Source organism: Hippocampus comes, unplaced genomic scaffold (assembly GCF_001891065.2).
Source record: "Hippocampus comes isolate QL1 unplaced genomic scaffold, H_comes_QL1_v1.1 scaffold99, whole genome shotgun sequence".
NCBI lineage: Eukaryota > Metazoa > Chordata > Actinopteri > Syngnathiformes > Syngnathidae > Hippocampus > Hippocampus comes.
Genome location: NW_017805134.1, coordinates 28751 through 43255, shown reverse-complemented (window position 1 = coordinate 43255; position 14505 = coordinate 28751). Strand labels below are relative to the sequence as shown.

At 45.0% G+C, this 14505-nt stretch overlaps 1 protein-coding gene across 1 annotated transcript in view; it reads right to left on the bottom strand.

The window, feature by feature from the left end:
* c1ql1l2 (complement component 1, q subcomponent-like 1-like 2) overlaps positions 1-268 on the bottom strand; it is a 39410-nt gene extending 39142 nt beyond the window's left edge. Inside the window, exon 1 of the mRNA XM_019866309.1 lies at positions 27-268. Coding sequence (XP_019721868.1) covers positions 27-268 — 242 coding nt within the window. The remainder of the gene's footprint in view (positions 1-26) is intronic.
* Between the last annotated feature and the right edge of the window lie 14237 nt (positions 269-14505).

Sequence of the window (14505 nt, the reverse complement as noted above, 5' to 3'; positions counted from 1 at the left end):
GGCCCGGCGGCCCCGGCTTTCCCGGCCTGCCGGGCTTCCCCTGCGGGCCCTGCAGGAGCGTGGAGGGTGGCAGGACGTTGCCGTGGTCGCTCAGCGCCTCCGCCTCCGCTTGCAAGCCCGTCGAGCTGGTGCTGCTACTGGGGGTTCCCTTGTTCAGGTAGGGGTCGCACACCATCCGACAGGTGCCCAGCATCTCATAGTGGCTGGGGTCCGTACCCACGGAGCTGACGAGCACGGGGATGAGCACCACCAGGACCAGGACCAGCATAACCCCCACGGCGGCCGCCACCAGGGTCTTCCTCCCGATGCTGAGTCGGGGAAGGGGCTGAGCGGCCAGCGTGGGTCTCCCGGGGGCGGAAATGGTGACCGTTGGGTGTGGGGAGCCTGTCGCCGAGGAAGAGGACCCGCGGATCCTGAGGAGGCTCGCGATGGGTGGAGCGGCGGGCGCGCGAGGCAGAGACCCACATACACTTGGACGGAGCTCCCGGCTGCGCTCAGTCCGTGGCGGCGCACGCACAAACCACTTTGAGGGAGCCGGCGCGCACTGAGCCAGACAGTCGGCGCGCACTTCCCAAACACTCTCTGACTTGTGAGCGCAAGACAGAAGGATGCGAGAGGGAGTCCGCAGGGATGGAGGGAGGGAAGAAGGGAGAGAGAGAGAGAGAGTGTTGCGACCGCCAGATGTATGTGTGTGTGTGTGTGTGTGTGTGTGTTTGTGTGGTGAGTTTTTGGAGCCCGATTCTTATAAGGCGCGAGCGGTGGGGACCCTCCCCAGCCCTCCCCTCCGCTCCCCCACCGAGTGAGAGACAAGAATGGCTCCATCCTCTCCTCCCCCCTTCCTCTGTTTCTCATCACTCACTTCCCCCTTCTTCCTTGTTCAAGTCTCACCTCGCTCGCCCTTGCTCTTTTTTTTTTTTTTTTAATTGCCGTTTCTCACTTTTGTTGCTTTATCATCTCATCAGACCCCCCCCAACCCTCCTCCCAGCCTCTAAAAATAAAGACAGCGCCACATGAGGAGAATTTCGAGGGATGCATGCACTCGTATGCATGCGCATTTGCACTTGGCAAATAATAATAATAATAATAACTCAAGCTGCAGGCAGCTACAAAGGGCCCCACACACGCGGCTTGTCGTCGTCGTTGAATGTGAAGCGGCGTCAGAAGTGGAGAGCAAACTAACATGTTGGGGTTTCGCCCATTGAGGATGAGTCGAGAAGGATGTTGGGATTGGAACTTGGGAGTTTAGGGGTCAGGGACTGGCCGAATGACAGCGTTCGATTCAAATGCGTCACTTTTTGATAAATGTCAACGGGATGTCAAAAAGATGATATACACTGGGTGTCCGTACTCTGTCTTTTTAAAGAATTCCACGCTGAGGAGCGAGACAAAGAAGCCGAGGGTTTGAAAGAGCAAGAGAGAGAGAGAATAATTCCGCGTTGAAGGTAATAAACTTCCCATCATACATAGCTTTTTTTTTTTTTTAAGGGTAGCTCTTTTGGGATCGCCGACTGATGTTGTGCTGAAGTTATCCCTTCGCCTGAACGGGCTGACACCTCCTCTTATTGGCGTCTATGGTATAGATTTTCAGGTTTATATCAAATTAAGGCTGCTGGTCAGGGGTAAAAAAAAAATCCATATGCAGCAGTAACATCATTTTGATGACATTTTCATCCCCCCGGGAGTGACGAACGGTGAAGTGGGAGAGTAGCAAAGTACAAAGATTTGCAGATGCGCTCACTTGTGTTGTGTTTACATGTCGACGCTGTGGGGAATTAGACAAATGCACAATAGCAACATGCTAAAAACAGATTCGCTAGCTCGGTTTCAAACAAAGCGCTATGATTCTCGATCATAAAATCCGTGCGATCTGATCCCGATCAAAGACCCACCGGAGCTACATTGGAGTGATACGATTTGCGATTTAATTTTGCGGCATCATAATACAGTCGGGTAGACAAACCGAAGAGGGTAAATTACTGCAAGTAATCTGGCATTTCCCATGACACGTTAGCATTGAGCTTGCGGATTTCTGCAAAGTCATGTGGTTGTTTTGAGTACGCGTCGTGTAATTCGCTGTGTGTTATGTTTAGTTTGACGGTAAACGTCAGTGGTAGTAAACAGCTCCAGGCATCTGTTTTGAAGCTTTGCTCACTGTGCCAAACTGCTACCGGGTCGCTCGTATCACAACACGACACTCAATTTTTCGACTGGTACAAATGTAGCTTATTCCAAGTGTTATACTAAACAGATCGGTTTCAATTTTAATTTTCTCGCTCCGGTAGGAGAAAACAGGACTATTTTCTGGTTCGAATTCAAGCCAATGGTGGTTTCATGGGCACGTTCTTCCTCCTCAAACTCATCCAATGTGTTTATGGAACTGGCTTTTGTGCACTGGGAAGTGAAAAAGGCCCTTCTGCCAACTCTTCTGACAAAGTTGGAAGCATACAATTATTCAAACTGGACAAGGAGTTGAGTCCAAGCTTTCATTGATTAATTAATCGATTCAAGGGGCGTTTTCCAAGGCTTTGTGCATCACAATTGGCATTTCTAACGCTGACGTCAGCGCATTTTTACATTTTCTGGCCTCGGCTTCCGTGCGGTCACAAATTGGACAAACATACGCGCTCTTCTTGTCTTTTCCTCCCGAAATATCACAATGGACTTTTCCTGGCTGGCGCCGGATTGCTGGACTGAACCGTTACGACAGCTTGAGACGGATCCGCGGATGAAGTTGTTTTCGTACGACTCGTTCTCTTCGTCGTGACCAAACTTTCAAAGTGGTGCACGCGCCGGCGGTCCGCGTCTAATTTATTAGTGAGCAAATAACGCACCCCATCGCCCTCTTCCAAATACCCCTCACACGGCAGGTGTGCCTGCAATGCATATTTATCTTTTTGTTTTAGTCCTCATAACAAGAGTTTACCTACATGAGGAAGCACACAGGCCTTAAATTGGTTTTATGGTTTGTTCAAGGAGGGGGTGGGCTGCGGTGGGGGGGGCGTCTGTTTGCTCCAGCTACCTTCTGCCTGGACTTGCCAGTCACATCGGCTGCGCCCCAAACTGCAATCTCACAAGCAAAGGGATGCCTGGGAGGGAAGAGGACAAACACAAAGATGAGCAGGAAGAAGAGGAGCACAAAGACAAGGCAGAGGAAGACCAAGGCAAAGTTTAGCATCATCATTTATTTCATAGAAATACATTTTAGAAGATTTTATTTATTTTTGGGGGGTTCGTAGCTCACAGCAGCACCTGGCAATTGTGACGCAATGACAAGTTCCAGTCTTGGCCCGTTCGTTGAGCACCGCTGGCGTTTTAGGAATATTTCCCCGCCATGCCACTGTCATTTTGACACCGACTGCTCGGTGGCAACAGTGTGGGTTGAAAAAAGGCTGCAAAAATCTGGCTGTGTGATAATTATGCCAGACACGATTCTTTTTGCTCTTTCCCTTCAATGACTGTTCATATGATGATCTTAACACAGCCCCCCCACCCCTCCAAAAAAAAAATGCTGATGGGAGTCACAAATAGCTACTGTTGCCAAGCACCAATTGCATAGTGTCAAGGTTCTTGCTGAAATTTAAAAAAAATAAAAAATGAACGGCATATCGGTTAAAAAAGCCAAAATATGCTGAAGATTATACGCCAAATAATGCTAAAGATTCACTGAAAAATGCTGACATCTATTTGTGATGTAAAGTGGACCATTTACAAAGTTGAGGGCAGAGCAAATAAATCCCAAATGTTTCAAAACGTTGTCCTCCCGTGTGTACAGCAACATTGTACTTGATCTAAAAGGAAGGCTGAAATGAAAAAAAAAACAGTCCATTTTTTTTTTTTCTTTGTGCGCCATGAAGACACTGCAGTCAATCAGACCGTGATGAAAAATCAAGCAACGAGAACGCATGAGAGGAAGAAAAAAAAATAAAAACAAAACCAAAAAAAAAAAAAAAAGCAGGAAATCACTACGTCAGTCATCCAGAAGACTTTCAAAGCCCAGCGTGCTGTTGTTCTTTGTGGTTACAAAGGAGGCAGGCAAAGGCGGAACAAATGCGTTTCAGAAGGTGCACGGGGGACAAAAACGCACAAAACCTGTGGAAGAGTCTTCAAGGATTCTTCTTTTCTTTTTTTTTCCAGAGAGAGAATTTTGCGGGTCAAAGAAGCAAAACAACATCACAAGCGAGCACAGTCATCCACACTCTGATTGCTTCCCTTGTGTCGCTCCTGGCCGCTTCCTATCAAAGAGCTCCTTTCACGAGAACACTTTGCTGCGGAGACCTGTGGGGAGGGAGGGCACAAGTGGCGAGGGATGCAGAGGGTGCAACACAAAAAGTGGGCACCGCACAGGAAGTCAAAACAGAAGAGATGAGGTCGAAGATGCATTTGTGGATGAGGAGAAAAATCGACAAAGCAAGCATTCGTAACTGTGATCGTTTACCGTGTGTTATGACGTCCCCCTCAGATCCAAAACATGAGCTGTGAGATGTTCCTTGTAATTACTCTTTATAAACCAATATTTTTACAACACACTGCTATTTTTTACTTTATTAAAAACATGTAGCAAAAAAATAGATAATTTTTTTTTTTTCTTGGTCGAAACGAATTAGCGCCATTTCAATTCATTTCAATGAGGAAAATTGTTTTGATGGTTAAATTGAGTCAGCTAAGGTTGGAGTATGGCGACTTGAAACTGCTAGCAACATTTTAAGGTAGCCTCACTACAACCCCTCACATCTCTGGCCGAAAGAAACGCCCCCAGCTCATTAAAGCGCGTTAAATGGCGCCATGCCGAGATAGTTACGCTGCTAGCATGACTTCTTCACGATAAAGTATTGCCAAAAATGAAATGTTATCGGTTTAATGTTGTATTTTTGGAACATCCAATCAACTACAGTTCTGTGGAATAGTATTTCCCCCCTTCCTGATTACTGAGTTGTTTGCATATTTATCACTTACCAATATTTCAGTCCCTCAAACCAATTTAATATCACACAAAGAATGTCTTCATTCATTCATTTAAAGTTGCAAAGATGCTCGCCACACATTCGCAAATAGTTTTAACGTAAGAAATATTAATTGCTAATTATATTAGCGGTGCACGATGGGTGATTTTCCCAAGAAACATTTGAAAAATATTCTATCAGGTCATAAAGGTCAAACATACTATAAATGACAAAATGTGTAGTTTTGCCTCCTTCAACCCTTTCATGCACTCTGTAACCTGATAACATGATCAACTGTCCACTGTAATGACCACTGTCCCTGAAAGCGTTAAACCCACAGTTCATGACACCATTGTTATTGTTTTTTTTTTTCAAACAGGTCATTAAGGTAAGAGTGTCCCAATACTTTTGCACAGTATTGTGTGTTCCCTTTGCCTGCTGAGTAAATTAATATGCTGGTTCTGCCTTAGTGATTTTTGCTGACTTGCACTATAATACACACAACATCCAGGTAAAAGGGGTGCTGAAACAGTGAAGGACATGACTTCTATATACAGTACGCACACACACAGACACACTCACACACACACACACACACACACACACAGACACGCACACACATACGCAAATGGGCCCCGAAGCTGTGTAGTCTGTATCCACGTGTCCATTCCGCGTGACATTTCCCTTGTTTACATTTTCCATGTGACCGTGTTGCAGTTTTGTCAAAGGAGACATAAAGACATCCATCCCCAACTCGGTCATTCCACCAAAGATGCAATTTACAGTTCAATTTAGATGAAGGGAAAGAACTTTGTTCACCTGACAGCCCTTGAATGCTTTCTACCACTGCAGGCAGCTGCCAGGGAGATAACATTGTCAGTGTGTTTATTTGGTTCTGCTGCCCTCCTGGTGCTTTTTGTGTTCTTATGTAGGCCATTACTTGTGCTACTTGCCTCGAGGCTTCAGTCAACTACCCAGAGGAAGTGTAAGCTTTAGGACCTGGCGGAGGAATGGTAGTTTCAAAAACAGCTGGGATTTTACCATGTTCAATGGAAGTGGCTGCTGGAGAGATGGCACTTTGCTGCCCACGAGTACCCCCAGTCTGACTGAGTGTGTGTTTGTGTGTGAAGTCACACAAAACCACTGCACGATGAGTGTGTTCACGCGCTCTCTGGCGCAGTTCTCCATGTAATAGGCACGCGTGCTTGCTTCAAGCTGTTTTGGCTAAAAGAACGACATATTAAACAAAAGAGAGTTGGATATTTCAACCTCAAAATGTATGACTTTCCGTAACTAAAGTCCACTAGCTTAATGCTAACACGGAATACGAAATGCTAACAAAAATTAGCTTAGACGAACAACGGCTGCTTCAATACATGGAGCAGCAACAATGACGTTTATTGTAAGTTAGTTTAAATTAGACATTGGCCGGTTGTAGGTTTCAAGGTGTACCATAGTTTTAAAAAGTCAGGATTTGAAAACGGTTAAAACTTTGCATCAACAGTAAGAGCTTTTTTTTTTTTAGGTGTCAGTGCAGGCAAAGTGACAGGACTCGCAGTCAGTGAAGGTTTCTCGGCTTAGTAGAGGAAGGATATTATGTTCCTAAGAGCGCCAAACATCACTGTATTGACTAATGCAACCTAACGTTCATATTTTACTGTAACGCTTGTGTTGAAACGAAGATTTGCAACCCGCTACGACAGTTGACATGTCTACAATCAGTGAAATTAGTACAAAACCAAATAACTAGCTAACCGGCGAATTAGCATAGCTAACACAAGCTTGGTCATGCTGTTACCACTTTTTGGGTATTAGCTAACAAAAGGATGGAGGTTGTTGTTGAAAATGCCAAATATCAGCCAAGTTGTCCAGAAGGCCTCTTTCATTTCCTTTGGCCTCATGTGCGTGTTGTCGTGTCGTGTCATTGCGATGTAAGCTGATTAGCGCAGTACGCTTCAAGTACAAACTCTTGTAATATTTATGACTTAGTCTAGTGTAAAGTGACTTTGTGTCGAGGTTCGCCTTCACGTCGTCTTTTCCCCTCAACTGAGCGGCAGGAAGTCGCTGATCCAGGTATCGCCATAAATGCGGCGCATCGAGCATCCGCGCGTTATTCATGCGCGCGTCGTCGCCATCTGCCTCGCCGGCGGCGTCTGTTGGCTTGCCCGCTCTCTCGATTCTTCTCCCCTCGCCGCCGTCCAAATGACGGCGTGACCTTTCTACCTGGGCCAGCACTACAGCGTCGGTCACAGCCGGAGCCCCAAACTCATCTCCTCGCTAAATGCTCCACATGGCTCCTCTCTCTTCCTTAACTCGCACCCCTCTCCATTTTCCTGCCCCGCCGCGAGGAAAGGTCACACTTCTGCTTGCATGTGATTCATGATTTGCAGCAGTTATTGTTCGTATGCCTCACAACACAATTATCAGCGCTCTCTTATTAGCGCGGTAATGTATGTATGAATTCTCTTTTGCACCCATCGTAGCCTACTTTACTACTTTGCACTTGAACTCACTGGATTTAACTCATTTTGAGGCTGTTGGGTTTTTATGGCTCTCGGGCTTTTGTGGCTCCATTGTTCATTCCTTTACTGGCACGACAACATCGATGCTTTCCGTTCATTAGTTTTTCATTAATCGCTATAGGTTTTGGGAGCAGTGCCCCTGTGGTTCGAATCTCCAAACCTCCTGTGTGGAGTTTACGTGTTCTCCTGATACTTAAGTGATTTTTTTTTTTTTTTTCCGGTTTCTTCCCTCATCCCCCTAACACGCAAATATGCCTCACAACACAATTATCAGCGCTCTCTTATTAGCGCGGTAATGTATGTATGAATTCTCTTTTGCACCCATCGTAGCCTACTTTACTACTTTGCACTTGAACTCACTGGATTTAACTCATTTTGAGGCTGTTGGGTTTTTATGGCTCTCGGGCTTTTGTGGCTCCATTGTTCATTCCTTTACTGGCACGACAACATCGATGCTTTCCGTTCATTAGTTTTTCATTAATCGCTATAGGTTTTGGGAGCAGTGCCCCTGTGGTTCGAATCTCCAAACCTCCTGTGTGGAGTTTACGTGTTCTCCTGATACTTAAGTGATTTTTTTTTTTTTTCAGTTGCTCTAATTTGCTCCCCGCTTCCCAAAAACATGCATGGTTCATTGACGGCTTTAAATTGTTTCTCGGTGTGAATTTGAGTGTGAATTGTTTTTATATGGCGCAGTTGATGAGCTGACAACCTATCCAGGGTGTAGAACACCAAGGTCAGCTGCAATAGCTCAGCTGTGATCCTAGTAAGGGCAAACACAAAAGAAAATGGATGGGTGGAATCTCTGTGTCTTCACGTCACAAATATGAGTTCGGGCTTGGGAGTCAATACACACTTTTTTAAAACATTTTCATCACTTGATGGAAGAAAACAAACACGAAACACAGATAGAATTGTTTCATCGAAATTCATAACTCCAAAAAATATACTGTACAGTACATATTTGCATTTACTGTACAGATAAATCCATATAATATATCACATATTGAATTCACACTAAATTCAGACTCCCGTTTGTTTCTACAGTAATCTTAATCAATTGAGATTCCTTTCATACAGTTTTTAGTCTAAAACTGTCACATTTGGGAGTCACTAATTCATCATTGGACATTTTCTTGGCAAAATAAGCTTGAAAAGGGAAAATAACAGTCCATCAAAATACAAAACGAGGATTAATGAGATGCTTAATGTTGTTTTCCCATGGAAACCATGACATGGTAAAGAAAAACAAAAAAAAAGTGTGTTACAGTGATATTTTTACACCACCGAGAGCCTCGTGAAGTGACACTTTAGTTCCGCTCTTTCATTCCGTTCTTGCCGAGTGACCCAAGGAGGTCCGCGCTCGCGCGGCATCCTGTCACAAGCTCAGCTGGAGTTTGGCAAATGACATCCCCCCCTCCACACCCCCCGGCCCCCAACTCCGTGTGTCACTGCCAGCAAACACAAACCACAAAGGAATACTTTGCAACCGAAGCAATTTGTGTGGAACAGACGTCTTCTCCATAGTTTGACATCAAGAGTGACATACATGTAACTGTAGCTTGTCTGCTCTTTGTGCTTGTAAAACTTGTAAGGGAAAGAAAAAAAACGTTAAGTAGGTTGAAAACAGTATGCACTCAGTGGAGGTTCCAAATGGTTGCTTTATTGTTGTGAAAAATGTTTCAGATATTTCAGTTTTTCCCACAAGTGCTTTCACACTGAGGACTGTTGTCGTTTGTCAACTGTGAAGGAGGCAAAGGTGATGAATGCATCACCTCGCAGCTTTGTTGATGTTGAGAGTCACAAAACACATGAGGTACTAATTATAATAACGGTCACTTTTCATGCCAAGTGGCAACGAGGTTTTGCAAAATGTCCCAGCTCTTAGTGGTCAAACACTGAACCGAATCAGTTCCCGTGAACCCGTAAACAGAATTGTGCAGTTCGGTCTGTAGTACGTCTTGAGTATAACACCGGTGTGATCAGTCAGACATTCAAAACGCATGTTCACCGCACTTAAGTTCACCCGAAGTGAAGTGACAACCAGTCCTATACTGTACAAATAATGTTGCTTGACAATAAGCGTGTGATAAATTTCAGAATAAGCCTAAAGTTTTCCACCTAACTCCTACTGCAAACGAGCTCCTAGCTAGCTTCGGGCTGAAGTTAGCTTTGTTGTGCTAACATCAATTCATTACCCTGTTTGTGTGGAACAATTTTTGTCTGTGGACCCCCCCCCCCTCCCCCACACACACACACACACAATTTGCGTGGCATTATGCGCAAAAAGAAAAAAAGGAATTATGAGGGGAAATGCTATGTTTTTAGCATTTAGCCAACGTTATACCGATACAGTATGTTTGAATGACTTTCTCAATATGTTCGAATTACATAGCTCACTTAAAAAATGTTCACTCCACATTGGCAGTTCTACGCTTCCGTAAGATATGACGAAAATGCGACGATAATTTTCATCTGAAAGACTACGACGGCTGAAACTAAGACGGCTAGCAAAAACAGCAGTGTCTCATGCTACTGGTTACAATTATGAGGGGCCATCCTCCATTTGCCCCTTCAACTGCAGCAGGAATTGACAACGGGAGATCTGACAGACACGCCGTGGGCCGTCCTGGCGCGTCATTATATATCAAACAGTCTTTTGGGAGGAGAGACTACAGTGAGTGCAACAACATCATTAATGTAAGAGTCATTAATCGTGCGGAGGAGAATTGGGGAATAATGAGACCACGCCGTGGTTAGTCTTTTTGTATGGGAAATTTATTATTAATGCTTGAAAACAATTATGGGAAGCGCAGCATTTACGCTGAAATCCTGTTTGTTTTTCATTGTGAACCATACAGTATGACTGTGTGTGTGTGTGTGTGTGTGTGTGTGTGTATGTGTGTGTATGTGTGTGTGTGTGTGTGTGTGTGTGTGTTGTGTGTGTGTGTGTGTGTGTGTGTATGTGTGTGTGTGTGTGTGTGTGTGTGTGTGTGTGTGTGTGTGTGTGTGTGTGTGTGTGTGTGTGTGTGTGTGTGCACTTGTGCATGCGTGCGCATCTGTGGAAACTGCACAGTAACCGCTGACCTTGTCCCGCTTCCTTTCCTCCAGATGAGCGTCCTCTTGGACCACCTGACAGTGCGACTGAGGCCAAAAGCACGTCCCCCAACGAAGGCGAGAGGTGGAGCGCCCTCCCACTGCAACCGCCCTCCCCCCACCCCCCAAAAGAGCAGCGGTAAACTCCCGCCCGCCCTCCGTGAGAACAGCATGGCACTTCATTTAAATTCTGCAAGGAGACATCCCATAAATCACCAGCATTCTGACTAATGGCTTCTCCGTTGCGGGAAAACTTGCGCCTCGCTGCCTTGAGACAAGGGAGCACGCTACAAAAAGTGTGTGCCGTTTCAGAAATGTTTTTTTGGGGGGTTTTTGGTTTTTTGCTTTGTTTTTGTGCTGGTGTGTAATTGTCCATTTTGACCACACAAAGCTCCCATGCGCTGCCCCATAATTAGCACTCATAATTCTGTGTGACGTCAAAATGTGACACACTAAGGTAACTTTTGTTTGCTTACCAAAGAATCTCCTGTGGTTAATCTAGATATACTAATTCTTGTTTCCACTCTCATCAGAAAGAGAAGACAAGCAATTGGGTGGTGTGGAGAGTCCAGGAGAGGTCCTCAGAAATGCAGACCGCCTGGAATCTAAGGATCAGGTCCACCAGTGTGCTCAGGTGTGTGTTGGTTGTCTTTGTTCTGTCATCGTGATGTTTTTATTTTTGATCATTAATACTTCTGTTTTCATCAAAAAATCTGATCATGGAGTTTGATCAGTGAATATGTGTGCAGTATTATACTATAGACAACCTAAATGGACTGAGAACACTGTCCTGTGGGATGCCAGGGTTCCGAATGATGCATGATAAACCGAGAAACCATTTGTTCCATCTGTAATAATTTTCATTTGTAAATAGATTTGCAATTTCCAACAAGTCGATTGTAACTCCTTGAGGTGGCCTTCGTACATGTTGTTTTGCGGTGACATTCGTCGTGATTTTCTGCACACTTCCTGCCCAGACGGGAGCAGACAAGCTGAGGTTGAGGTCAGCGTGTGCGACTTGTTTGCATTGTGATGAGCCACAGCACCTCGGGTGCCGTGTTTGCAACCCCGTGTAATCCCCGCCCTCACGCCTGTCACTTCCCATGCGGCGGCGTGTTCGACGCGCACGCCATGCCACGAAATAAATCAGATCTGTGATCGCTCTCGTACACACACAAACACACACACACACGTCTGTTAATGGCACTCTGTGTGTGTCTATAGTATGAATATATTTCATGGCCTACTGTCAACAGGAATATGTCTATCATTTCCGTCTGACCAAGTGTGAAGTTTTTCAAGAGAGAAATGTGGTCAGATATTGGAACACTGCACACACGAATACATACTTTTTCTGCGACGGAATTTGAAAAAGGGTAGTCGGCTACAAATGGCATTTAGGATACATACATTGTTTTCCTTTGGGTTTTAAAAAAAAGTTCTCTCAGTGTTCATTCTGGTTGTAATGTGCATGCCATGCCAGTAGGTGGCAATGTCTCTTTGTACTCATCTGTTTTCAAATACTTTCGGCGGATTTTCAGGACCCAAAGCACCAATGTTGTGGAACTGACCAGACCGTGGGGTTGGTGAGTGAGTTGGTTAGTTGGTTTATGAGTTAGTTTATAAACTTAGTAGCAGGATATACATTTAGATTTTGCAGACGTTTTGGTTCAAGGTGCCAAATTAGCAATTAGTTTTGACAGTTGACATTTATTGACCACCCTTAAGTGAAAAAAGTCCAATTGTCACATCTTACCTGTGCTCGGAAGTAAACAGATGGCTACACCAACTTCTTTTTTCCTGAGAGGGGGAGGGGGGGGGTCTGATGTAGAAAATTTACAGATGTGTGACAATATTTTGATTATTGGAGAATTTACTGCTCATAGTTTGTATTATTTCAGCTTTTCCTTTAAATGTTATTCATTTTGTTCCTCCTTACGCAAAATAGAATCCGTTTTATGTTTTCTATTGTGTTCCCTTACTGTACTGAATGTAAACCGAATCTTAAAACCACGATACAAAGGTACATTACACCCCGAAACTAACCCCGGGGTGAATTTCTTCCTTCGAGTAGACGGGGTTCACTGCTTCCACATCCTCAAGTGAGCTTCAAAAAAACAAGGTTGCACGAGACTCACGGGCAGTCCCACCGTGACGTAACATCCACCTGTGGCCCTGAGATAGGAACGTTCTCCATTCACTCGAAGAGATGCGGCCCACCCAGGCTCAGCAGCGTGACACCTTGCACACAGTGTGAGCGCAAACTCTCAGAGGTGGGACTCGTGTGAGGGGTCACTTCTCATTTTAAACCTTCCTTTTTGTCTGAACCCCCCCACCATCCCCCATTTGTGTGTTTTTCTCTTCATCTCCTGTAATCCAATCTCATTAGCCTCATGAATGGGAGGCTTTGTGTGTGAATCCATTAAGAATGCCTCCCTCTCTCTGCGCAGCCACTCTCTTTTTCTCCTAATCTCTCTAACCCTGTGGGATTAATCACCCACAGAGAGACGAAATCGACCCATTTAATCGCTAAGAGATGTGACAAAAGTGCTGCGAGTAGTGAGAGGATGTGCTGGGAAATTATTGGCCAATTGATATTCACCGGAGAAGGAGAGACAGCGTATTTAGTTTCAGTAAGCCGTGTTGGAACGCTTGCCTAATTAGTTAAATTATTACCTCCACTAAATCCACACACGGTCACGTACGATGCTGGTTGAAGGCGGCCTTCAAGTGCCCACTTCACTCATCTGTGATCTCCCCAGCCAGCATGATATCTGCCCGTGGCGATGTGTTTGCAGTTCAAAATGCCCCATTATGAAAAATGCAACACACTACACAGGCAAATACTAAATTTAGTCCAACCTGCCCCTGCACTGAGTTAGTCTGTGCCTCGTGCCAGACTTGCACTGGCCACAATAACAGAACCCTTAGTCAAGGTCTATTTATTTATTGATTGATTGATTGATTATAGTTAGGTTTGAGATTTTTTTTCCTGAAGTAAAATATGTGCCTTAGCTTAATAAATGTTGGGCCTGGCCATCATTCTACCCATAGCCATTTATGTGTCCGTCACAAGCACCGAAGCTGCAAGTGGTCACTTTGAAAGCTCACGTTATTTCCTCCACTTTCTCCTTTAATTGGCCATAAAAGTCACCTCAAGATGACGGTTCTAGATTTCTCTCACCTTGACATGCCAGCGACTCCTCACCTCATTCCTGCCACTTAAAAAAAAAAAAAAAAAAAAATGCCCTTTGCGTGATGTTAGCGCACCCAATCGCCATCGTTGTTTAAGTTGGACTAAAAAGTTTAGACCTGCAGCAGGGAGGTGCAGAGGGGATCGTTATGAAATATTAATAAACCGTCTGGAGAGTACAGTAGATCATGAGCGGGGGCCAAAGCGGAATGGAAGCTGAATACACGATGGGCCAAAGTGGGCCGGGGGCTATGTGGCGTTCGCCGAGCATTCATTAACCTTTCGCGGCTGCTGCGCGTACCTCCGCTCGCGTAGTACCACCACTCTTTATTCAAAAGATGGCCGCCACCGTTTTTCAGCATTATCTTGAAATTCAGTTCAATTCCCCAGAGCGGCGCTGATATTGAAATTGTCGCGGAGCACGCCGGGGATGCCAGGGAAAGGGTGGTGAAAGGTCAGAGTTTGGATCGGGGTACGAAACCCTGAACTTCAGCCCCCCAACCTGACTTCATTTGAATTGCAAATGTTTCAGCAGTCAGCAGCGGGGGCGCTTCAGAGTGCAATGGTGAGGGGACGAGGTACTGCTGCAAGAGCAGCCTTTTCTCTTGAGAATTTTAGTTGGATTTTTGTCCAAAAAAAGGTTTTTGTAATTAGTAGAAAGTAGGCTGAATGATCGAATTCCGATTTTTTTTTTCCTCCTCAATATTGTGACTGCAATTTATGTGCGAGGTCTTGAATGGTTCATAAATGTAGTCAA